At 37.4% G+C, this 26,956-nt stretch overlaps 1 protein-coding gene across 1 annotated transcript; it reads left to right on the top strand.

Annotated features, from left to right (window-relative positions):
* LOC128687980 (uncharacterized) lies at window positions 1-26,722 on the top strand. Its single transcript, XM_070083681.1, has 15 exons — window positions 1-106; window positions 756-898; window positions 2,205-2,370; window positions 2,652-2,734; window positions 3,152-3,296; window positions 3,426-3,521; window positions 4,851-4,939; window positions 5,066-5,159; window positions 5,519-5,577; window positions 5,869-5,987; window positions 12,525-12,690; window positions 23,228-23,395; window positions 23,803-23,948; window positions 25,927-26,035; window positions 26,482-26,722. Exons 1-15 carry the CDS (start codon window positions 43-45, stop codon window positions 26,587-26,589), a joined length of 1,755 nt encoding a protein of 584 aa, XP_069939782.1. The 5' UTR covers window positions 1-42; the 3' UTR covers window positions 26,590-26,722.
* Window positions 26,723-26,956: the final 234 nt, after the last annotated feature.

The raw sequence follows: 26,956 nt of genomic DNA, 5'->3' as shown, positions 1-26,956 counted from the left end.
GAAACAGTTGCCTTCTGCACCAGTTTGTCTCAAACCGTAGAGATGATCAGAGTCCTCGTTCAGACTATCCTGCTTGGAGTGGCCAGCTTGGCCCTTCTACAGACAGGTATTGTCGGGTTATTGAAAAGGTCCACTACTAAATCTTGTAGCTGGGCATGAAGATAAAGTAACTGTCCTGGCTGTCTTTAGTTACATTCTCTTTTGAGCTGAAGGGCCTCGGTATTCGATCCATGGTGTCACCCTCACGTAGGATCCTGGTAGAGCACTCATATGCACTCACCTAGGCCTAGTTTGACTTTCTGATTTGTTAAGAGGTTTGACGTTGCCCTCGGGACGAGAGTTTCTAATAATATTTTGTACAGGGATGTGGCTTATTTTACAATTAAAAAAATATTTGACTTAAACAAAAAAAGTTTATTAGCACTTTTTTTCATACAAGTTGCAAAGTGAAGCATCTTAGCCCTAGGCTCTTGCACCTTCCGGGAATTTCTAAATTTAAGCTCTTTACAATATAGTAAGGACAAATATAGTAACTGAGGTATCAGGTCAGATTTTCTTAGTTTTGCCGAGTTAAATATTCTTCATACGAATTACAAAGTCATACGATTAAAGTTAATTTTTAAAACTGGACATAACAACAAGAGTAAAATTTGAAGTCGATTTACAATGTATGAACTTAAGGAGTATATATTCTGTAATTGATATTCATGTATACCTCTAATTAAGATACAGTGATACTGTGATATACTTTGCAGGAGTGGCGGCTCAGTGTGATACTCTCGTCATCATGACAGAGACACAGAACCAGTATGACGGTAACATTACTTCAGAGACTCTCATCCCTATCAATGGTCTCGACTTTGTCATCACCTTCGACAGCCCCGTCAATAGCTTGTCTGTGAGTAAACTTCAGTGTTCGTTGTAAATGTCTGAACTATTATTATTTAGTCTTTTAATCCAAATTTTCCAGTTTAATCAGACACAGAAATGTTTTAACAGTTATTTACACCAGCGTCAAGATAGCGCAAAGTAACTTGAAAAACTACTCAGTCTTAGTTTATTTATGATATAGAAACTTGAAATCAAAAGAGTTGTACCTAGACATGCTTGACCTTGTATATCTTTAAGTTATGTCCTTGACGAGGAGAATGCTGACATTTTTAAATAAAATGTGTCATATATATATATATATATATATATATATATATATATATATATATATATATATATATATATATATATATATATATATACATATATATATACATATATATATACATATATGTATGTATATACATATATGTGTATATATATATATATATATATATATATATATATATATATATATATATATATATATATATATATATATATATATATATATATATATATATATATATATAGTATATATATATGTATATATATATATATATATATATATATATATATATATATATATATATATATATATATATATATATATATATATATATATATATATATATATATATATATATATATATATATATATATATATATCTTTCTTTCAACACACCGGCCGTATCCCACCAAAGCAGGGTGGCCCAAAAAGAAAAACGAAAGTGTCTCTTATAAATTTAGTAATTTATACGGGAGAAGGGGTTACTAGCCCCTTGCTCCCGGCATTTTAGTAGCCTCTTACAACACGCATGGCTTACGGAGGAAGAATTCTGTTCTACTTCCCCATGGAGATAAGAGGAAATAAACAAGAACAAGAACTAGAAAGAAAATAGAAGAATACCCAGAGGTGTGTGTGTATATATGCTTGTACATGTATGTGTAGTGTGACCTAAGTGTAAGTAGAAGTAGCAAGACATACCTGAAATCTTGCATGTTTATGAGACAGACAAAAGACACCAGCAATCCTACCATCATGTAAAACAATTACAGGTTTTCATTGTACACTCACTTGGCAGGACGATAGTACCTCCCTGGGTGGTTGCTGTTTACCAGCCTACTACCTAGGATATATATATATATATATATATATATATATATATATATATATATATATATATATATAGAGAGAGAGAGAGAGAGAGAGAGAGAGAGAGAGAGAGAGAGAGAGAGAGAGAGAGAGAGAGAGAGAGAGAGAGAGAGAGAGAGAGAGAGAGAGAGAGTGAGAGAGACTGTTAACAGAAATGTATTTCTTAATTATTTCATAGTATTGGGAAGGCGGCGTGGAAAAGATAGACGACACTCACTTCAGAATCACTAATCAGAACTTCTATGAAACGGGCAGCTACGTGAGCGTTCACTTCCAGGCGCATTACGACGAAGGCACCAGACCGAACGTAGTTTCGGTCTCTCTGAACGGCCAAGAGGCGTGTGGTGAGTTGTTATTCATTGTAACACCCTGGCTTTTTCAATTTCGATTTCGACCAGTTATTGATATTATTTAAAAAATTATCTAAATCACTGAAACGAAGTCTAAGAAACAAATAACAAATTATGAAATACATTTGAATTTGATATTTATAATGAAATTATTTCTATCATTTAAAAAATAACATTAATATAAGAAAAAATGCTGAAACAATATAATTATGTCATCTTTATCTACAATATAAATACATGCAGTTTCAAAATATTCCTTTATAAATTGCCTTCAGATGGGTCGTTGCAGTGGACCACAGTGACGCCTTTCACTAATCCATGTGCGGCCACAGGCATGGGGAAATATGATTACTCTCAGGTTAGTACATTCCCAAGATTTTTGCTGAAGATTTAATTTAATGTACTGATAGCCTCTTTTGCGAATTTTCTTATTTTCTGAAATATGAGTCTCACCTGTGTAACTGGACTTCAGAGGCTTTGATTACTTACGGGACACGATGCTAGGTAAAAATTAGTGATTTATGTTATTCATCTCATAGCTCAGACTAATGCACATATAATTTAAAATATATATAACGAAATGGTCCTAATTTTGATATAAAGTGATGCCGAAATACACAGTTCTCATTCACTTTCTGTTTTACTATTTCTAAATAAGTACATTTATGCAAATTCAGCTTCTTGTAAAGACTATCATATTTTCTGTATATGCACTACGTGATTATTATATTAATAAAGAAAGTACTAGAAACTGAGTCATTTTTTTCATCTGCAGGTTCTGTGTATGTCCATCCTGTTCTACGAGGCTCAGCGATCTGGTCATCTGCCTGAAGATCAACGAGTTACTCCATGGCGGTGGGACTCAGCCTTGGACGATGGCTCTGATGTGGGTCATGACCTTACTGGCGGTTATTATGACGGTGAGAGAGAGAGAGTGTAAGAGAGAGAGAGAGAACGAATGAATGAATACGAATATGACCAGCACAGATGGGCACATCTGTCAGCTACAATTACACCTGCCTGACCCTGGAACCACCTTTTCCCAACAGCTGGTGACCACGTCAAGTTCGGCTTCCCAATGGCCTACACAGCCACCGTCCTGGCCTGGGGACTCATAGACTTTGCTGAAGGTTATGAGAAAGCTGGTAAGTAATGCACGTTTCGTTTATTAGATTTTTTTATACAACTTACTGTTAATTTTTTTAATTTTGAAGGAACACAGCAATGGTAATATTAAAGAATTGTGTCAGAATTAATAATATTAAATCAACATAGATATTTAGTAATAAATTGATTGAAGGAAGTAAATTAAAACAGTTCAAGTTATTTTTAAAGACTTACTAAAGACACACATTAATATGAATTATTCATTTATTCTCTTTCTAAATTAGGAAAGTACTATTGTTTCCGATATATATATATATATATATATATATATATATATATATATATATATATATATATATATATATATATATATATATATATATATATATATATATATATATATATATATATATATATATATATATATATATATATATATATATATATATATATACATGTATATCTATACATGGGCAGCGTTTAAATATAAGTACAAACATCCCTCTAACTATCTGGAAATCGAACCCTCGCCATCTAAGTAAGATTCAAAGAAATTGAACATGTTGCTTACTTCGCCCTCAACATATTAATACGTTCACACCATCTCAGAAAAAAAAATAAGAAGAACATAAGAAAGTAGGAACACTGCAATAGGCCTGTTGGCCCATACTAATAATAATGCTAAATTAAAACGTCAACAATTTCTCAAGAAGATCCCAGGAGCACTTAAGCAACAGTTCAAAATACATTCTCAAAAGTTATAAATTACACCTTCATAACATGCAATAAAACGTCAACACACAGCAGTAACATGTCTACATGTCAACGACACATTAGTAATTCATCAGCAAGACTTCTACACTATGTTAACAACAAGTATAGCAGGTGCCAGCAACACGCTAACATCATGACAATAATACTATAACAACACGTTCACAAAAAACCAGCAAGATATCTCTAGATTGTCAAGAAAACGACAAAAAGCACGTTTGTACTTACTCGACGAAACATCCGAATATTACGGATACATCAGTAATACATTAACAACACTTCCACAAGTCTTCTACAGCACGTCTAACTTTCTGCGCACTAAAAAGAAAAGTAAAAAAAATTAATATTTGTAATTTTCAATTAGGCTAGATTATGTTAGGCTTATTAGGATGACGTGTATTAACCTATAATTGCGTATAATTATCAGAGAATAATGAAATTAGAAACACTACCTGCTTTCGTCCGGCAGCGAAAGGCAAATTGGAAATTTTCGAGTGAGTATTTTCTCACGAAATTTAAAAAGGAAGTCAAGTTATCTGTTGCACGAACTCATCCACAACACATAGCTGACAGTAGTAACGTGTATCTACCCTTAGGTCAAACTGAATATGGTCGTGCTGCTGTCAAGTGGGCTACCGACTACTTCCTCAAGGCTCACACTGCTGAATATGAATTATACGGCCAGGTGCGTCAGTTTTAAAACCTTCATATTTAGGGTGCTCATTATTAGTAGTAATTCAAGCATATTTGTGATGATTGTAGACTGGTTTTACATCACATTTTAACCTAACAATTTTTATGGGCTCATCAGGTGGGAAGCGGAGATATTGACCACAGATTCTGGGGTCGACCTGAGGATATGCATATGGAGCGACCCTCCATGAAGATTGACAGGAGTGCCCCAGGTCAGTTGAGTCGACGCCTTCTTTATGCTGCAGTCTTGTATGGAAGGTTGATTGTTGGTTATAAAAATTACGTTCATATATTGTATAATTCATCAAGTTAAATTTTATCCGTCACCAACTGTGATTGTGTTCTTACTCTGTTTGTTAATTGTCTTGGGACTGGTTGTTTTGACAAAATAACATACTCTACAAAGATAATGAATATATTAACCCTATAAGACATACACCGCTCTCGGCCTAGACTACCTACCCGGTTCAACTTCACCAGAAAAAGAAAGACTAAAGGGTTTTAAAGAGACAGAGATATGTGTTTTAAACTTGTAATCTTGTGAGGAGTAACAGGTCTTATGGCTCTGCAGGAACTGAACTGGCTTGTGAGACTGCTGCTGCCCTCGCTGCCGCCTCTATTGTCTTCAAGGTAAAGCAGCTCCTGTTAACTTTAAATCCCTCTACACTCTATCCCCCTTCACTCACAGAGGATATGAGTTCATAATTTGGTGTTGCTGCAATTGACTTCACAAACTTCTTCCAAGAGAGACTGTCTCAAGAGTTATCGTGTAGGTACCAAGCAGTCTTGTCCATACAACTAATTCTTAAGATTGCTGCACCTAGGTTCTAACCTACATGTATGTGGAGTCTAATGTCTTCTTTCTTTACTATATATCACATTACGAGCACTTAACTAATTAACGTTTTTAACTGTGTGCAGGACGTTGACTCCGCCTATGCGGCCGAGATGTTGGACGTTGCCAAGGAGCTCTATGCTTTCGGAGACGAATACCGCCTCGCGTACCACGAATCCATCACCGACGCTGGCAACTTCTACAGGTTCGTGTGAGATGTAATTAGATATCCGCGAAGGGTTATTTTTAAGAAGTTATCAGATATTTGTTTTTCTTCCTCCAACTTTTAGATTTCATTTTTTAAGTTGAATGAGAGGAGACTTTCCTGCTATTTGGAACATTTCTCTCAAATTTTCGCGAATCACTAGAGAATGTCTTATTCAGTCTCCTTCAAACTTACCATGCCACGGGCGGGAATAGAACCCGCGATTTAAGAGTCTCAAAACTCCAGACCGTCGCGTCAGCCACTGGACCAGCTAGCCACAATAAGATTCACCCAACTAGGTATATTTCTACACTATACGCATAGGCGCCGATGTGACCATAAATGCAAGTTTTTACAGACGAATCTCCAGCTAGCGTGGCTAGTTGGGCATATCTTATTGTGGCTAGCTGGTCCAGTGGCTAACGCGACGGTCTGGAGTTTTAGACCCTCTTATAAAGTTGAAAAAGGGAAATATATATATATATATATATATATATATATATATATATATATATATATATATATATATATATATATATATATACATATATATATATATATATATATATATATATATATATATATATATCTACATATATATATATATATATATATATATATATATATATATATATATATATATATATATATATATATATATATATATATATATATATATGTCGTGCCGAATATGTAAAACTGGTCAATTAGCAAGAACTCATTTAAAATTAAGTCCTTTCTAAAATTTTTCTTATACGTTTAAAGATATATTTTTTTCATTAATGTTGATGTAAAAATTTTTAATTTTGCACCAAAAGAATCTTAGAAAACTTACCTAACCTTATTATAACAAGAACAATTTATTTTAGCCTAACCCAACTAAATATATTTCAGATTTGTTTACAATAATTTAATACTAGACAAACACAGTAAAATATATTTTTTTCGTTAGGTTCAGAATGATTTTGGCGAAATTATTGCATACACAAAATTTCACTTGTCCTATATGGCAAGATGAGCGTTGCTATTTAAGCCAAGACCGCAAGTTTTGAAGAAATATCCAAAATTTATGAAATAGCCATTGATCTGAAATACCCGAGAAATGTAATTGATAAATCATTTAAAGTTGCTAGAAATACTTTTTACAACCCAAAAAGAGACAACCAACCTTATTCAACTAAAATATGTTGGTTCTCCCTTACCATGAAAACTTGGTTGATATGCCTTCTCTTCTTAAGACTTTTAATATTAAAGTTGTATTTAAAAATCTTGATACAGTAAAAAAACTTTTGATAAAGAATTCCCCCCAAAATGCTGACGGATGTGTCTATAAGATTCCTTGTAAAATTTGCGATAAAGTTTATTACGGCCAAACTGGTAAAAATCTCGAACTTAGATTAAAACAACATAAATATAGCATTAGAACTGGACAAGATTCCAATGCTCTATTTATTCATGTGAGAGATTTTAACCATCCAATTGATTTTCAAAAAGTTGAGAAAGTTGTATCAAGCAAGTCCATGGTCGACAGAAATATAATTGAATCTTGTTTCATAAAAAGCAGTTTTGAAAATAATATGAATATTTTCTTACGTTTATATAAATTAGACTCATTTATAATTAATAAAATTTGGTTAGTTTAATAATACATTGGACAAATAATAAACCTTATTTCTTGGGTAGAATATTTTGTTAGTGGGATGTCGTGAGGACCTGTCTAGTTGGACCAGCGGACCTACTGCAGTGTTCCTCTTTTCTCATGAGTGCTGTATTGTCGCGCGTCAGGTGTTTCTTTGTTGTGGGGGTTGACTGTGAGGTGTAGTCTAAGCCCTTTAATTGCCTTCCTTTGATGTATTACTTTCATAGTTCCTTGACAATGTGAGTAGACACGAAAGCACTTGGAATTTCACTACTCTTTCACAGTGGTTGTTTTGCATATTTTAAAAGCACCTGTTTACTGTGATCTTATTGCATATATATATATATATATATATATATATATATATATATATATATATATATATATATATATATATATATATATATATATATATATATATATATATATATATATATATATATATATATATATATATATATATATATATATATATATATATATATGTATATATATATATATATATATATATATATATATATATATATATATATATATATATATATATATATATATATATATATATATATATATATATATATATATATATATATATATATGTCGTGCCGAATAGGCAGAACTTGCGATCTTGGCTTAAATAGCAACACTAATCTTGCCATATAGGACAAGTGAAAATTTGTGTATGCAATAATTTTGCCAAAACTATTCTGAACCTAACGAAAAAAATATATTTGATTGTGTTTGTTTAGTGCTAAATTATTGTAAACATATTTAGTTGGGTTAGGCTAAAATAAATTGCTCTTGTTATAATAAGGTTAGGTAAGTTTTATAAGATTCTTTTGGTGCAAAATTAAAAATTTTTACATTAACATTAATGAAAAAAATATATCTTTAAACGTATAAGAGAAAATTTCAGAAAGGGCTTAATTTTAAATGAGTTCTTGCTAATTGACCAGTTTTACATATTCGGCACGACATATATATATATACGTATATATATATATATATATATATATATATATATATATATATATATATATATATATATATATATATATATATATATATGTGTGGACAGATATACTTACACTTTGGTCACACTTCACAGACACGCACATGCATATATATATATACATACATCTAGGTTTTTCTCCTTTTTCTAAATAGCTCTTGTTCTTCTTTATTTCTTCTATTGTCCATAGGGAAGTGGAAAAGAATCTTTCCTCCGTAAGCCATGCGTGTCGTATGAGGCGACTAAAATGCCGGGAGCAATGGGCAAGTAACCCCTTCTCCTGTAGACATTTACTAAAAAAGAGAAGAAGAAAAACTTTATAAAACTGGGATGCTTGAATGTGCGTGGATGTAGTGCGGATGACAAGAAACAGATGATTGCTGATGTTATGAATGAAAAGAAGTTGGATGTCCTGGCCCTAAGCGAAATAAAGCTGAAGGGAGTAGGGGAGTTTCGGTGGGGGGAAATAAATGGGATTAAATCTGGAGTATCTGAGAGAGTTAGAGCAAAGGAAGGGGTAGCAGTAATGTTGAAGGATCAGTTATGGAAGGAGAAAAGAGAATATGGATGTGTAAATTCAAGAATTATGTGGATTAAAGTAAAGGTTGGATGCGAAAAGTGGGTTATAATAAGCGTGTATGCACCTGGAGAAGAGAGGAATGTAGAGGAGAGAGAGAGATTTTGGGAGATGTTAAGTGAATGTATAGGAGCCTTTGAACCAAGTGAGAGAGTAATTGTGGTAGGGGACCTGAATGCTAAAGTAGGAGAAACTTTTAGAGAGGGTGTGGTAGGTAAGTTTGGGGTGCCAGGTGTAAATGATAATGGGAGCCCTTTGATTGAACTTTGTATAGAAAGGGGTTTAGTTATATTTAATACATATTTTAAGAAAAAAAAGGATAATAAGTATACAAGATGTGATGTAGGGCGAAATGACAGTAGTTTGTTGGATTATGTATCGGTAGATAAAAGACTGTTGAGTAGACTTCAGGATGTACATGTTTATAGAGGGGCCACGGATATATCAGATCACTTTCTAGTTGTAGCTACACTGAGAGTAAAAGGTAGATGGGATACAAGGAGAATAGAAGCATCAGGGAAGAGAGAGGTAAAGGTTTATAAACTAAATGAGGAGGCAGTTAGGGCAACATACAAACAGCTATTGGAGGATAGGTGGGCTAATGAGAGCATAGGCAATGGGGTCGAAGAGGTATGGGGTAGGTTTAAAAATGTAGTGTTAGAGTGTTCAGCAAAAGTTTGTGGTTACAGGAAAGTGGGTGTGGGAGGGAAGAGGAGCGATTGGTGGAATGATGATGTAAAGAGAGTAGTAAGGGAGAAAAAGTTAGAATATGAGAAGTTTTTACAAAGTAGAAGTGATGCAAGGAGGGAAGAGTATATGGAGAAAAAGAGAGAGGTTAAGAGAGTGATGAAGCAATGTAAAAAGAGAGCAAATGAGAGAGTGGGTGAGATGTTATCAACAAATTTTGTTGAAAATAAGAAAAAGTTTTGGAGTGAGATTAACAAGTTAAGGAAGCCTAGAGAACAAATGGATTTGTCAGTTAAAAATAGGAGAGGAGAGTTATTAAATGGAGAATTAGAGGTATTGGGAAGATGGAGGGAATATTTTGAGGAATTGTTAAATGTTGATGAAGATAGGGAAGCTGTGATTTCGTGTATAGGGCAAGGAGGAATAACATTTTGTAGGAGTGAGGAAGAGCCAGTTGTGAGTGTGGGGGAAGGTCGTGAGGCAGTAGGTAAAATGAAAGGGGGTAAGGCAGCCGGGATTGAAGAGATAAAGATAGAAATGTTAAAAGCAGGTGGGGATATAGTTTTGGAGTGGTTGGTGCAATTATTTAATAAATGTATGGAAGAGGGTAAGGTACCTAGGGATTGGCAGAGAGCATGCATAGTTCCTTTGTATAAAGGCAAAGGGGACAAAAGAGAGTGCAAAAATTATAGGGGGGATAAGTCTGTTGAGTATACCTGGTAAAGTGTATGGTAGAGTTATTATTGAAAGAATTAAGAGTAAGACGGAGAATAGGATAGCAGATGAACAAGGAGGCTTTAGGAAAGGTAGGGGGTGTGTTGACCAGGTGTTTACAGTGAAACATATAAGTGAACAGTATTTAGATAAGGCTAAAGAGGTCTTTGTGGCATTTATGGATTTGGAAAAGGCGTATGACAGGGTGGATAGGGGGGCAATGTGACAGATGTTGCAGGTGTATGGTGTAGGAGGTAAGTTACTGAAAGCAGTGAAGAGCTTTTACGAGGATAGTGAGGCTCAAGTTAGAGTATGTAGGAAAGAGGGAAATTATTTCCCAGTAAAAGTAGGCCTTAGACAAGGATGTGTGATGTCACCGTGGTTGTTTAATATATTTATAGATGGGGTTGTAAGAGAAGTAAATGCGAGGGTCTTGGCAAGAGGCGTGGAGTTAAAAGATAAAGAATCACACATAAAGTGGGAGTTGTCACAGTTGCTCTTTGCTGATGACACTGTGCTCTTGGGAGATTCTGAAGAGAAGTTGCAGAGATTGGTGGATGAATTTGGTAGGGTGTGCAAAAGAAGAAAATTAAAAGTGAATACAGGAAAGAGTAGGGTTATGAGGATAACAAAAAGATTAGGTGATGAAAGATTGGATATCAGATTGGAATGAGAGAGTATGGAGGAGGTGAATGTATTCAGATATTTGGGAGTTGACGTGTCAGCGGATGGGTCTATGAAAGATGAAGTGAATCATAGAATTGATGAGGGGGAAAGGGTGAGTGGTGCACTTAGGAGTCTGTGGAGACAAAGAACTTTGTCCTTGGAGGCAAAGAGGGGAATGTATGAGAGTATAGTTTTACCAACGCTCTTATATGGGTGTGAAGCATGGGTGATGAATGTTGCAGCGAGGAGAAGGCTGGAGGCAGTGGAGATGTCATGTCTGAGGGCAATGTGTGGTGTGAATATAATGAAGAGAATTCGTAGTTTGGAAGTTAGGAGGAGGTGCGGGATTACCAAAACTGTTGTCCAGAGGGCTGAGGAAGGGTTGTTGAGGTGGTTTGGACAAGTAGAGAGAATGGAGCGAAACAGAGTGACTTCAAGAGTGTATCAGTCTGTAGTGGAAGGAAGGCGAGGTAGGGGTCGGCCTAGGAAAGGTTGGAGGGAGGGGGTAAATGAGGTTTTGTGTGCGAGGGGCTTGGACTTCCAGCAGGCATGCGTGAGCGTGTTTGATAGGAGTGAATGGAGACAAATGGTTTTTAATACTTGACGTGCTGTTGGAGTGTGAGCAAAGTAAAATTTATGAAGGGGTTCAGGGAAACCGGCAGGCCGGACTTGAGTCCTGGAGATGGGAAGTACAGTGCTTGCACTCTGAAGGAGGGGTGTTAATGTTGCAGTTTAAAAACTGTAGTGTAAAGCACCCTTCTGGCAAGACAGTGATGGAGTGAATGATGGTAAAAGTTTTTCTTTTTCGGGCCACCCTTCCTTGGTGGGAATCGGCCAGTGTGATAATAAAAAATAATATATATATATATATATATATATATATATATATATATATATATATATATATATATATATAATATATATATATATATATATATATATATATATATACATATATATATATATATATATATATATATATATATACATATATATATATATATATATATATATATATATATATATATATATATATATATATATATATATATATATATATATATATATATATATATATATATATATATATATATATATATATATATATATATATATATATATATATATATTTCGTAGGCAGTCGAGCTAAGGTGTAAAAGTGGAAAGGTAGGGATTTAGCTTTTCTAAGAGGAAAATCATTGTCTACCCATCGAATGGTATGAGATTTTACCATGATAACAGGTCGTGGAGCGGGTACGGAGATGAGCTGCTGTGGGGAGCGCTGTGGCTGTACCGAGCTACAGAAGATGCCACCTATCTCACCAAGGCTCAGGCAGCCTGGGATGAGTTTACTCTGGACGAGGGAGCACTACAGTTTTCTTGGGATGATAAAAAGGCCGGCGCTTATGTAAGTAATTAGTATTGTTATTTACGTGTAGTAATAAAACGCACTAGATAGACACAGAAAGTGGACATAAAAATTATTGAATATGAATTATTGAAAAGGTGTATACTGAATATGTTGACACCTGCTGAAAAAAAGAATGAAGTACAAGGAATATAGAAAAAAACAAAAAGGTATCCTAGGGCCCTCTGACTTGAAACTTGAGATCCTATTTATTTATTTATTTATTTATGTCTTTGCAAATAGTACATTGAGATTATGTATTTACATTAATGGGTTTCAGTGCAAAGAGAACCTCTATTATTCTTAGCCCATTTAACATTATTGGCTTACTGACTACTTAACACTAAGAATTATATCATAATTGTACAGTAAAATATTAATTATATCATAGTTATACAGTAGATTATTAATTATAGGTGAATCTAATTGCTCCAAATGAAGACATCATTGTGGTTCCTGGAAAAGTTGTATTAGAATGTCCTTCTCAAGCGATGGCGTAACTTTTCATGAGTTTCGAGACCTTACAAGATGAAAATTAGAAAAAATGGTGTTTATTCCACTGGATGATAAATGGGACGATGGAAATAGATGGTGTAAAATACCGACACAATGGAAATATAAACACTTAAGCAGCATAATTTGATCCTTTACTGACAAACAGATCTACCTGGGTGAATGATACGTGAGTATTTATAAGAAGAGAATGCAAGGTCAGGTGGAGAATGCTGCATGTGACAATCTTCCGAGTAGGGTGATAGAGTCTAGAACCTAGGATAGCTTTAAAAAGAGATTGGATAAGTATATGAGTAGACCTTCTGCAGTGTTCCTCCATTCTTATGTGGGATAGCAATGAAGAAGTTTTTTGGCAAGGGGTTCAGCTATGCTATAGAAGCCGTTGTTCTGGTTGAAGTTGTTGGATATACAGATAAGTGGTACAGTATAAGTATACACAATCCCTTGTAATGACTGCAGTGGTGACGTATACTTAGCCCAGTGGTGATGTGTACTTAGCTCAGTGGTTACGTGTACTTAGCTGTGGTGACGTGTAGTTAGCTCAGTGGTGATGTGTACTTAGCTCAGTGAGGACGTTAGTGTACTCTCCTTGGAGTGAACCAAGATGCCCTCCATCGAGCAGCTTTACCAGCAGCTTAAGGAAGAATTGAAGGTAGCGAAGATGGAGATACGGCGATTGACTGAGGAAAACAAGAGGATTCGTAGTAGTCCTCCTGTTTTGAGTCCTCAGGTCAAGAAGGAAAAATGAACAGTGGCTGGACAGCATGGAAGGAAGTTGACGATCAAGAAGACGAATGGAAAGGTAGAAACAATGAAGAAGAAAGAAACTGCTGTGGAAACATCTAATGCATTCTGTGCTACCCGACGAATGTGAGTCGACTACTGGGAACGTCACGACGAACGACACCAAGGAAGGTAAGAATATTGTTGTTGTTGGGGATAGCCAGGTTAGATACATGGATAGGGCCATCTGCTTGAAAGATAGGAGTAGAAAACAGAGGGTTTGCTCTCCTGGGGCTGGAATGGAGGATATTGTTAGCCGGCTTGACAACATCATGAAAGGTAATGGGATCAATCTATTATCTGCCTCAGTGTTGGAGGCAATGATGTAGGCAAGCGTAGAAGTAAGGATTTAGTTAGAAGGTTCAGGACAGCAATAGACATAATTAGGAAGGGGGGTGCCCTGTTATATGTGGTATTTTGCCAAGAAGGGATGTTGGAAATGAATGGTTGTCTAGAGCAATTAGTATTAATTGTTGGCTGGATAAACACTGTAAGGATAATGCAGTACCATTCATTGACAACTGGGACAACTTCTATGGCCGAAATAACATGTTTGCCAGGGATGGGGTTCACTTATCCAGGGCAGGTGTGGGTTTTCTTGCTAGCTCAGTTGAGGGGGTTGTTAGGACTTTAAACTAGGATTAGTTAGAGGTATGGGTTTAGAAATGATAAATAATGAGTATGGATATATTAACTTATGCTTTGATATTAAGAATCTTAATAGTAACTGTCATGGAGTAACTCTGGGTAATGATAATTTCCGAAATTGTGTAAAAACAAAGATGAATAGGAAAAATGTGCAGAAGAAAAAACATATAATGGTATTTTATGCTAACAGTCGAAGTGCAAGAAATAAGATTAATGAACTACGTTTGGTAGCATGTGCTGGGAACTTTGATATCATTACATTAACTGAAACGTGGTATGATTTAAAGAGTCGGGATATGATTGCTGAGTTTAATATTCAAGGGTTTAAGTTGTCCCATGTGGATAGATGTAATGGGAAGGAGGGAGGAGTTGCATGATATGTAAGAGAAAATATTAACTGTTGCATAAAAAAAGGTATAAAAATAGATGGAACAGTAACAGAATATGTTTGGGTAGAGTTTGTAGAAGGTCAAGAAAAACTAATTCTAGATGTAATATACCGACCTCCAGGCTTGGTTCACGATAGAGGGAGACTTCTTTGGGACGAAATTGTTAGGGCTTCTAGACACAATAACATAGTGATAGTAGAGGATTTTAACTTTAGTCAAATTCACTGGAATTCTTTGACCGGTAATCTGGAGTCCAGTGACTTTATGGAAACAGTTCAGTACTGTTTTCTGAACCAGTGTGTAACAGAACCTACCAGGGGTAATAATTTGCTAGACTTAGTCTTGTCAAATAAGGAAACACTCGTAAATAATCTGGAGATCACTGAAGAGCTTGGCGCAAGTGATCACAAATCCATCACTTTTAGCATCAACTGGGAATACAAGAATAATTATAATACGGTAAAAATTTAGGATTTTCGTTCTGCCGATTATAATGGACTTAGGGAACACCTGTCAAATCTCGATTGAGGTTATCTAGCTAATAATGATTTTATTGACGATGATCATACTCATGATTACGAAGGGATCTGCATTTATGATTTTTTTCTTATTAATGTACGCCGTGCTCAGAGTATATACATTCCCCAGAGAGAAATTAGGTCTAATAATAACGATCCCAAATGGGTTAACAGGAGGCTAAAGCAACTATTAGGGGAGAAAAGGGGAATTTATAGGCGCATCAGAAGAGGAGAGATTAACCTTACTGACCAATATGTTCAGCTTAAAAGAGAAGTAAAAAAGGGGATTAGAAAGGCTAAACGTGACTATGAAATTAGAGTTGCTAATGAATCAAAGGTCAATCCAAAGGGGTTCTTTCAAGTGTATAGGACGAAGGTGAAGGAAAATGTAGGACCTCTGAAAATTGGGAATGGACAGCTGACGGATAACGAACTGGAAATGTGTTCCTTATTTAATGACTAATTTTTGTCAGTTTTTACACAGGAAGACGTAAATGAGATTCCAGAAATTAACAATTATTTAGTTCCTGATGAATTTAAATTAACTAATATTACTGTCGCGAGGGACATGGTTATCAAACAGATAGACAAACTGAAGCAAAATAAGTCCCCGGGACCCAATGAGTTGTTTTCCAGGGTACTTAAGGAATGCAAGATGGAGCTTAGTCAGCCATTAACGACTGTGTTTAATGCGTCCATCCTTACCGGTGTTGTGCCAGAGTTGTGGAAGATGGCTAATGTGGTTCCTATATTCAAATCAGGGGATAAGTCCACCCCTTCAAATTACCGTCCAATAAGCCTGACATCTATAGTGGGCAAGTTATTAGAATCAATTATAGCTGACATTGTTAGAAGTCACCTTGAAGAGCATAATTTGATTAATGAATCTCAGCATGGGTTCACGAGAGGACGTTCCTGCCTGACAAATTTACTGACGTTCTTCAATAGAACATTTGAGACAGTGGACAGTGATAAAGAATTTGATATTGTTTATTTGGATTTTAGTAAAGCCTTCGTTAGAGTACCTCACAAGAGACTCTTAAGAAAAGTGGCAGCTCATGGTATAGGAGGTAAAGTTTTAGCATGGATAAAGGCATGGCTTACCAATAGAAAGCAGAGAGTTTCCATTAATGGGGTCAAATCTGAATGGGGATTAGTCACTAGTGGCGTTCCACAAGGATCAGTTTTAGGCCCTCTCTTGTTCATAGTTTACATTAATGAACTTGATGAAAGGATTACGAGTGACATGAGTAAATTTGCTGATGATACAAAGATAGGCCGTATAATTCATTCTGAGGAGGATAGCAGTGAACTCCAGGAGGATTTGGACAAATTAATGGCTTGCTCTGAAAAATGGCAGATGAAGTTCAGTGTGGATAAGTGTAAGGTATTAGTCCTTGGTAATGAAAATAACCCTCGAAGCTATAAACTAGGTGAAGTAGAGCCCTGGTGAAACCATGTTGAGTATCATTAATCAAATTATGCCTATCGAGATGGCTTCTTATATTATCAGCTATAATTGACTCTAGTAATTTGCCTACAATTGAGGTTAGGCTTACTGGGCGGTAATTTGACGGTAACGACTTGTCCCCTGCTTTAAAAATAGGAATTACATTAGCCATCTTCCACATATCATGCACTACACCTGTTTGAAGAGATAAACTAATATTTTTAATTTATCTCTTCAAACAGGTGTAGTGCCTGATATGTGGAAGATGGCTAATGTAATTCCTATTTTTAAAGCAGGGGACAAGCCGTTACCGTCAAATTACCGCCCAATAAGCCTAACCTCAATTGTAGGCAAATTACTAGAGTCAGTTATAGCTGATAATATAAGAAGCCATCTCGATAGGCATAATTTGATTAATGACATTCAACATGTATTCACCAGGGGCCGTTCCTGCCTAACTAATTTATTAACCTTCTTCAGCAAAGCTTTTGAGGCCGTTGATCAGGATAAAGAATTCGATATTGTTTATTTAGATTTTAGTAAGGCTTTTGATAGAGTACCACATCAGAGACCGTTGAAGAAAGTGGCTGCTCATGGCACTGGGGGAAAAATGCTGTCATGGATCGAGTCATGGCTCACTAATAGGAAGCAGAGAGTGTGCATAAATGGGGTTAAATCTGAGTGGGGATCTGTAACAAGTGGCGTTCCGCAGGGATCAGTTTTAGGCCCATTGTTGTTTATAATATATATAAACGACCTTGACGAGGGAATTACTAGTGACATAAGCAAATTTGCTGATGACACGAAGATAGGTAGGATAATCGATTAAGACGTTGATGTCTCACAACTTCAGGAGGATTTAAACAAATTCAATTCGTGGTCAGAAAAGTGACAGATGCAGTTCAGTGTAGATAATTGTAAAGTTCTCAAGCTCGGAAATGTCCATAACCCTAGCACCTACCAGCTTAATAATGTTGAACTTAGCCGTACAGAATGCGAAAAGGATTTGGGGGTTATGGTAAGCAGCAATCTTAAGCCAAGACAGCAGTGCCTAACCGTGCGTAATAAGGCAAATAGATTGCCGGGATTTATATAAAGAAGTGCAGATGAATGGTTCAGAGAACCGACACGTTGATAAATTAGACACATGTGCAACTCTTGGGTAACTTTATTGAGGAAAGGTTTCGCCACACAGTGGCTTCATCAGTCCATACATAGGAGAAACTTGAAGAACAGGAGGAGAATGAGGTGGTCAGTCCATCAAACTTGAATAGAATACGGCGAAGCAGCTTATAAACCGTAGGCAGGAGAGGTGCAGCAGTCGTAGGTGATGTCACATTTGTCCAATGTGGAAGTAGGTCGTGCCCAAGGGTTAGGCAAACGAAGAATTCCCAAGTATTAAGATCGCCTGAGTTGGTTTTAAAGACTTGAAGTTGAGGTGCACCAGTGATCTGATATAATAAATTTTCAGGACATATAGTGGCATCAGGATTAGAGAATTTAAGGTTTAGTGAGAAGGAATTGGATTTAGAAGAGGCAGAGGCAGGTGTGGGCGGTAGAGGGAGAGTGGAACGGGGGTGGGGGGTGGTGCCTTGGATGCACTGGAAGAAAATCAGAATGCAGATGTAATATACACAGATTTTGCAAAAGCATTTGACAAATGCGATCATGGCGTAATAGCCCATAAAATACGTGCTAAAGGAATAACTGGGAAAGTGGGGAGATGGATCTTCAACTTCCTAACAAATCGAACACAAAGAGTAGTGGTCAACAAAGTTAAATCGGAGGCTGCCATAGTGAAGAGCTCTGCTCCACAAGGCACAGTGCTCGCCCCCATCTTATTCCTCATCCTCATATCAGACATAGACAGAGATATACATCACAGCACCGTATCATCCTTTGCGGATGATACTAGGATCTGCATGAGGTTGTCATCTGCTGAGGACGCGGTTAACCTCCAAGAAGATATAAACAAAGTTTTCCAGTGGGCAACGGTAAACAATATGATGTTCAATGAGGACAAATTCCATCTACTCCGTTATGGAAAACTGGAGGAGATAATAACTAGAACAGAGTATACTACAGACTCTGGCCATACAATAGAGCGGAAAAATACTGTAAGGGACCTGGGAGTAGTAATGTCTGAGGATCTCATTTTCAAGGATCACAACAGTGCCACGATCGCACGTGCAAAGAAAATGATAGGATGGATAATGAGAACGTTCAAAACGAGAGATGCCAAGCCAATGATGATCCTTTTCAAATCACTTGTTCTCTTTAGGCTGGAATACTGTTGTACATTAACATCTCCATTCAAAGCAGGTGAAATCGCAGACCTAGAGAGTGTAGAGAGATCCTTTACTGCACGTATAAGTTCTGTCAAGCACCTTAACTACTGGGAACGCTTGGAAGCATTTTACTTGTACTCGTTGGAACGCAGGAGGGAGAGATATATCATAATCTACACTTGGAAAATCCTGGAAGGAATGGTCTCAAATCTGCACACAGAATTCCCTCCATACGAAAGTAAAAGACTGGGCAGGCGATGCAAAATGCCCCCAATAAAAAGTAGGGGCTCCATTGGTACACTAAGGGAAAACACCATAAGTGTCCGGGGCCCAAGACTGTTCAACAGCCTCCCATCAAGCATAAGGGGAATTGCCAATAAACCCCCGGCTGCCTTCAAGAGAGAGCTGGACAGATACCTAAAGGCAGTGTCGGATCAGCCGGGCTGTGGCTCGTACGTTGGACTGCGTGCGGCCAGCAGTAAGAGCCTAGTTGATCAGGCCCTGATCCATCGGGAGGCCTGGTCATGGACCGGGCCGCGGGGGCGTTGATCCCCGGAATAACCTCCAGGTAACCTCCAGGAAGGCATCATCTAGTTACGTAAAAATGAATGAACAGTTGTGGCGGTGACAATCGGCTAAAAAGTGAGATTACTCAGCTAGTCAAGTACGTGTAAGTAGACACGTACTTGCCTGGTTCAGGACACTGAGGAGGTGAACTGTAGCTTGATGGAGCACTGTATAACCTGAGCGGCGGCAAGACTGGCTGTACGGCGTGCAGTCGACAGACATAGAGACTTCAGGCAGCAAAAGGCTTCCTGCCCTTAGGCAACCACCGACGCACCAATCCTGATGGTGAAGAGGAAGACGAAGGTCCAGCAAGCACCACTCTAAGCGAAGTCTCTCCCAACACGGGGTAATTCGAGAGAGGCAAGATCGACATTCGCAGACCCACAAACCAACATAACCTTTTCTACTCCTTGTATGATCCTGCTCCTAACCCTATTTACAAATAACATTGGATTCTCTGTCAGGTACCTTGCGCTGTTCATTCTCTGCCCCACGTTCGCCTTAGCTTTTGGGTTAAGACATGGCTCATTCTACACTACTCTCTAGCGCTAATCTTCGCCTGTCCCGTCCTCCCCGCTCACCCCACCGGAGTCCCAACAGAAGAGCCTGAAGTTCTGTTATCAATGTCTGTCCCACGATCGCCTTAGCTGCTGGATTAAGCCCTGGCTCTATTTCTACGACTAAGAACACTCCTCTCCAGAGCTAATCTTCGTCTGTCCCGTCTTCCCCGCTCATCCCATTTGGGATTTTACCTGAACTTGTTCTTTCGTTCGTTCACGCAGGTAGATCTGTGTTTGACGTTTTCAGTAAAGGATCACATTATACTGCTAAAGTGTTTATATTTCAACTGGGACGATATAATTAACGGAATAGCCCGAATAAAAATCTTAATCCTGTCATTCATATAAACCTCTAGCCACTAGTGTCTTCAGTAAGGTAATTTTTCAGCTGCTTCTTGTGTATCGGTGGCATAATTCGGCAGTGTAATCATAATACAGCTTATAGTAATATTTTTCAGGGAATATAAAAAAAATCAGTTCACGTTACTGATTCTTCAGTTAGTACTGGGACAACAACAGTCCCCTCACGTGATCAGACAATAAGAGCAGCTGCATAACGTTGCATCTCGTTAAGCTAAAGACAATCTAATTAGTATTTTCTCATTTCTTTTACTAAAGTTAATATTTAAAAATTGTGGTTTTACTTATAACCATTTTCCTTGTTAATTTATTAATTTAAAAACTGAATTGCAATCAATAGGCTTTATACATAAAAAACCTGAAACATAATAAACTAAAACACGAAATAGCAATAATCAAAGAAAATGGAAATTTAAAATAATGAGATGGATAACTAATGTTTTAAGGGCGATATTTGCAGACGCACACTATTTCATATGTTCTGGCAACTACAACCCCTATTTTATATCTGCCAAATAATAATAGATAGCAGTAATCTTCATCCCTTAATTATTTACAATTATATATGCAGTGGCATATAGCAAAAGATTCTTTACTTTGCTCGAGTCTTCCTGCTAAAGTTTATGTAAAGAAACTCTTAAATTATTATTAGTATATTGACAGGGAAGTACCAGTTTCGTAGTGCTGATACAGTGTGTCAAGATCGACACCATGCCTAACCCTTCTAGGGTAGGGTAGGTGCCTGAGCCCAAGCCTTTAGCTCACAAGACTGTCATTCCCATTTGCCCCCTTGGGGCGGGGATGGCAGACCAGAGAGGCCTAGCTTGTGGCTAGGCCTGGGGACAGTTGGTCCCAAAGATGAGGAGGTACTTGTGCCTCCTCCCATGGGAGACTTAGGTCTCAGACACTCCCTAAAGAGGGAGCCAAGGCCGGGCCACTACTTGGAAAAGGCCCGGGCCGGGAGAATACCGGCTAATCTTTAACTAACTAACTGATACAGTGTCTGGAGAATGATGATTATCATTGTGGAAAATTGCATTTAGCTGAATGTATCATTACATACATAACAGTAAATGAACAAAGATAATTATTTTTTATCAGTTAGACAAGTAGGAATTTGGGACACCTAGGTGGCAAAAAATGTCCCCCTTCGATACCTACCACTGTCATATCCACAAGTTGCTCTGGACCTATTATTAAATGAAATCTACATACACCAGGAATGTTGGTAAATATATAAATTTGTGGATTGTATATTGTGGACTGTATATATATATATATATATATATATATATATATATATATATATATATATATATATATATATATATATATATATATATATATATATATATATATATATATATATATATATATATATATATATATATATATATATATATATATATATATACACAATTACATAACAGAAGGAAAATATATCTTAATATCACTCACCAATTTGACTGGAGATTAATGTGTATTATACCCAGAAAACCTCACTGTCTAAATTTATGAAATTACTGGCCAGAATTAAATATAAACAGACTTACCTGAGGTTCCTGGAGCTGTGTTGTCCAGTCGCCTGATACTCAAATTATGCAGGAATGCACATCCAACAATTTCGCCTCCTATTTGAGAGGTGTCAGCCCAATTTTAACCTCTAGAGCACCAAAAATTCTTCCCATTCACTCTAACGTTCTGTTCAATTCAAAACCAAGATGGCGAGTCCCATCTGCGCAGACGCAGGCTTTCCGTTTTCTATGACATAAATATTATTAAATACAGTATGGCCATCTATTTACATATAAATACTGAATTTCTGGAAAATATATACAGTATTTTCCACAATCATAACGGAACCAAGGAAGGGAAGAGTAGCTTCAGTTCCATGCTTCAAGAGCCCTTTACGAGCATGAAGGGACCTTTTTCCCCATAAGATTATTATTATTATAATCAAGGGGGAAGCGCTAAACCCGGAGGATTATACAGCGCCTGGGGGGGGGAATGTGGAAGGCATTCAGGCTTAATTCGGGGAACTGGAGCACAGATCCAATTCCCTAAATCAAGAGCCCCTCACCAACATCAAGGATCCTTCCTTGAGGGGTTTCCCCATAAGAGGGCATATCTCATGAAAGTTTTGGACTGATTTTTCGTATGAAATATTCAGCTCCTATCATTACTGATATATCCCAAATTGTATAGGTTCACTGGCATCTTTCATATTATCGTAAGTTAATTTTAAGTTAACTAGCTGTCATTAGTATTTCTTATCACAGCTTAGCTCATATACTTCCTGTCTCATAAACTATGTAGGATTAAAGAGAGCCCTAAGAGTTAAGCTTCAAACATTCCTTCTCTTTGTTTCCACTGACCGATTTGGAATTTTGTCTCACAAAATAAATAGCATTAACATTCGGTTGCTCCTCCACATATTAAACTTACACCTGTTTCTCCACAGGCTCTGGGCTCACTGGTAGACCCCAGCAATACCATATACGAGGAAGCCTTAAAGGCGTTCCTTTCTTACCTGAAGACTGAGGCTCAGTACACCCCAGGTGGTCTTGTCTACCTGGACGCTTGGGGCTCCAACCGTCACGCTGCTAACGTTGCCTTCCTCTCCCTCTTTGTAAGTTCATTACTTAATTAACAGTAAATATTCTTATTGTATATCAGTATCTTTTAATGACTTGCGTAGAATCATTCTTTAAGCATTTCAGAACACTATTAACGTTAACGAATAAGGAAAGAAAGCATTAAATTAAAGAGGTAAAAATTCAATCATCTAATCTAAATAAACATTAACAATTATTTACGATAGGGTGTTAATCGAGAAAATATTTTGAAAAATGTTAGATATTGTGAAAGCACATGCTCTGAGTGATGCGCATTTTTATATACATACCATGAGTCTGCTGTAATCCCTGAATTAGAGATTAGTCTCTTAAATAGATGTTCGTATCTTGGTAGACACTAAAAACCTAACTGGCGATAATCAACATCAATATAATAAGTTAACTTTGATTTCTTTTTCAGGCAGCCAAGTATGGAGACCCAGCAGATGCAGCCGCTAACACGGAGTGGGCTACAGGCCAGCTCGGATACATCCTGGGTGACTTCGGACACTCCTTCGTCGTGGGCTATGGTGTAGATCCTCCCACACGTCCCCACCACCGCTCCAGGTATTCACCCTACAATTACTGCCAGTCACTACCACCAACTCTACTACCCAAGTCATTACGATCATTTACATGATGCAGTAACACCCCTCCAAACAACAGATGATCCATTCAAGAATCACACACACACACACACACACACACACACACACACACACACACACACACACACACACACACACACACACACACACACACACACACACACACACACACACACACACGCACACACACACCCACACACACACACACACACACACACGCACACACACACACACACACACACACACACACACACACGCACACACACACACACACACACACACACACACACATACAGGATGTTCCAGAGATGGGACACAGAAACAAGGGGTCATAGTTGGAAGCTAAAGACTCAGATGAGTCAAAGGGATGTTAGGAAGTTTTTCTTCAGCCACAAAGTTGTTCGGAAGTGGCATAGTCTGCCAAGCGATGTAGTGGAGGCAGGAACCATACATAGTTTTAAGACGAGGTATGATAAAGCTCATGGAGCAGGGAGAGGGAGGACCCAGTAGCGGTCAGTGAAGACTCGGAGCCAGGAGCTGCAACCACATTTAGGTGAGTACAATTAGGTGAGTACACACACACACACACATACGTGTCTAATCGACATGCGCCTAGGACAGAATGGTAACTGATATGCACACACACACACACATACACACAGCAGTGGCACTGCTTGTGAAAAAACCGATGGGATTTTGATGAACTGGATAGAGGAGACAGTGGAGAAGCAAGAGATTACATAGTAGCAACGCTTCAGTCTGGAGGTGCCAAGGTGGTAATTGCAATGATGTATAACCCACCACAGAACAGCAGGAGGCCAGGGCAAGAGTATGATGAGAGTAATAGAGCAATGTTTGACACACTGGCTGAAGTGGCAAGAAGGGCTCATGCGAGCATGGGTGACTTCAACCACAAGGAAATTGTTTGCGAAAACTTGGAGCCACATGGGGGCCAAGAAACGTGAAGGGCTAAGATGATGGAGGTGGTACTGGAAAAGTTCATGTACCAACACGTAAGGGACACTACCAGAAAGAGAGGAGACGATGAACCAGCGAGACTGGACCTAGTATTCACCTTGAATAGTGCAGATATTGAGGACATCACATATTAAAGACCCCTTGGGGCCAGCGATCATGTGGTTTTAAGATTCGAATACACAGTAGAGTTACAATTGGAAGGGGAAGCAGGAAGAGCCGGACGAATGAATCCAAAATACAAGAAAGGGGACTACGTGAGAATGAATACATTCCTGAACGGGGCTCAGTGGGACAGAGAACTGGCAGGGAAGTCAGTAAACGAGATGATGGAATATGTGACAACAATATGCAAGGAAGCTGAGGAGAGGTTTGCACCCAAGGGTAACAGGAATAATGAAAAAGCCAGGATGAGCCCTTGGTTCACTCAAAGGAGCAGGGGGGCCAAAACTAAGTGTGCTGGGGAATGGAAGAAGTATAGATGGGAGGTATCTCTCTTGTTCGGGCCTTAAGCTTATGCTGGCCAATCCGTGAGGGCTTGAATACAAGGTCTCTTCATCTCAGGGATACATAGTTTTTTCCAATTTTCCCGTGTCAGCCCTTGATGAAGATGTCTTTTCATAAGTTGTAATTGTGCTTAAAATCGAAAAAAAAGATTGCGTTTAAGTATTAATCTATTTACTTAGGATTATTTAGGCATTGTGGCAATACACAAATAACCCGCACATAAAAGAGAGTAGCTTACAACGACGTTTCGGTCCGACTTGTAAAATCTATTTGGGTTATTTGTGTATCGTTCCAATCATAGTATTGTGAGTGTTTTTGTTATTGTTGCAATCATATGACATACACTATAAAAAGATTTTAACTTGCTGTATTTACTTCCTCGGGAGAATTTATTTAGCATAATGAATAAGTCTAAATAGTTGTTGTCCTGCTGAACATTATTGTTTCCTCCCCAGCTCGTGCCCGATTCCTCCACAGTCTTGTTTGAAAGACAACTGGGGTCAGAACCAGCCAGGTCCCAACCCTCACACTCTCTACGGCGCTCTCGTCGGTGGTCCTGACGGGGTAAGTTCAAAACAAATTTTGGTTATGCGTGGGAATAAACATATTGATGAGTCTGGGGAGAATAATTGCAATATGATGTTGTGAACAGATAACAGCATATCCATGGAACATATTTTATGCCATTAGTTCTGAGGCTTATTTTATTTGTCATTATTTAACAACGTAAATTAAAAGAAAATAATGTTACTATTAGAAACATAAATTAACATTTTGTTATTTATAACTGTACTTTCATTATTTATTAGAACAACATGTAAATTAATTAATGAATATATACATTACATAAATTCAGTTTAATTGATGAAAGTGTTTGTACTATAGCTCAAATGATTTCATTCTGGACTTTGTATCTTTAAGTAAATTCAACTATCCCTCCCGATGTGATTAATGCGTGTTGTTCATACTTAAGTCTATAGACCAGCTTAAAGGTGTCGTTTTGGTTGCAGAATGACGGCTACACCGACGTGCGCACAGACTACCAGCACAACGAGGTTGCTTGTGACTACAACGCTGCCTTCAGTGGAGCTCTGGCAGCTATGGTAGAGGTCAGCTAGACGACGCTCTCCTCTCCCATGAAACTAGCTGATAATGTTACATTATAGATTCAGTTGGTTTCCATGATGTTCACATTGCACTACACTTCTAAAACAAACATTCTAAATATAATCATAATATAATATAATATAATTTTTGTGTTTTTTTTTCTATTCTTCCTTAATGAGAGGCAACTCAGTGATAACTTGGCTCATGATGGAAGGAACCTAGGCTCGATTCTTAGGCAGGGTAAGACTCCTGAGCAAGTCACCTTGCATATGCTGCCTTTGTTCACTTAACAGCAAATGAGCACCCTGGTGTTAGACGACTCTTGTGGGTCGACACCAGCGAAAACAGGGAAGAGCAGGGAGTAGATTTTTTCAACTA

Source organism: Cherax quadricarinatus, chromosome 10 (assembly GCF_038502225.1).
Source record: "Cherax quadricarinatus isolate ZL_2023a chromosome 10, ASM3850222v1, whole genome shotgun sequence".
NCBI lineage: Eukaryota > Metazoa > Arthropoda > Malacostraca > Decapoda > Parastacidae > Cherax > Cherax quadricarinatus.
This window is presented reverse-complemented; position numbering and strand designations above follow the sequence as displayed.

What these genes read in the sequence shown, in the direction of transcription:
- LOC128687980 (XM_070083681.1), top strand. Translation starts at nt 43, where the DNA reads ATGATCAGAGTCCTCGTTCAGACTATCCTGCTTGGAGTGGCCAGCTTG. An exon ending in TGAAGGTTATGAGAAAGCTG is followed by an intron (nt 3,522 to 4,850) that starts GTAAGTAATGCA and finishes ATCTACCCTTAG; the next exon opens with GTCAAACTGAATATGGTCGT. An exon ending in AATATGAATTATACGGCCAG is followed by an intron (nt 4,940 to 5,065) that starts GTGCGTCAGTTT and finishes TGGGCTCATCAG; the next exon opens with GTGGGAAGCGGAGATATTGA.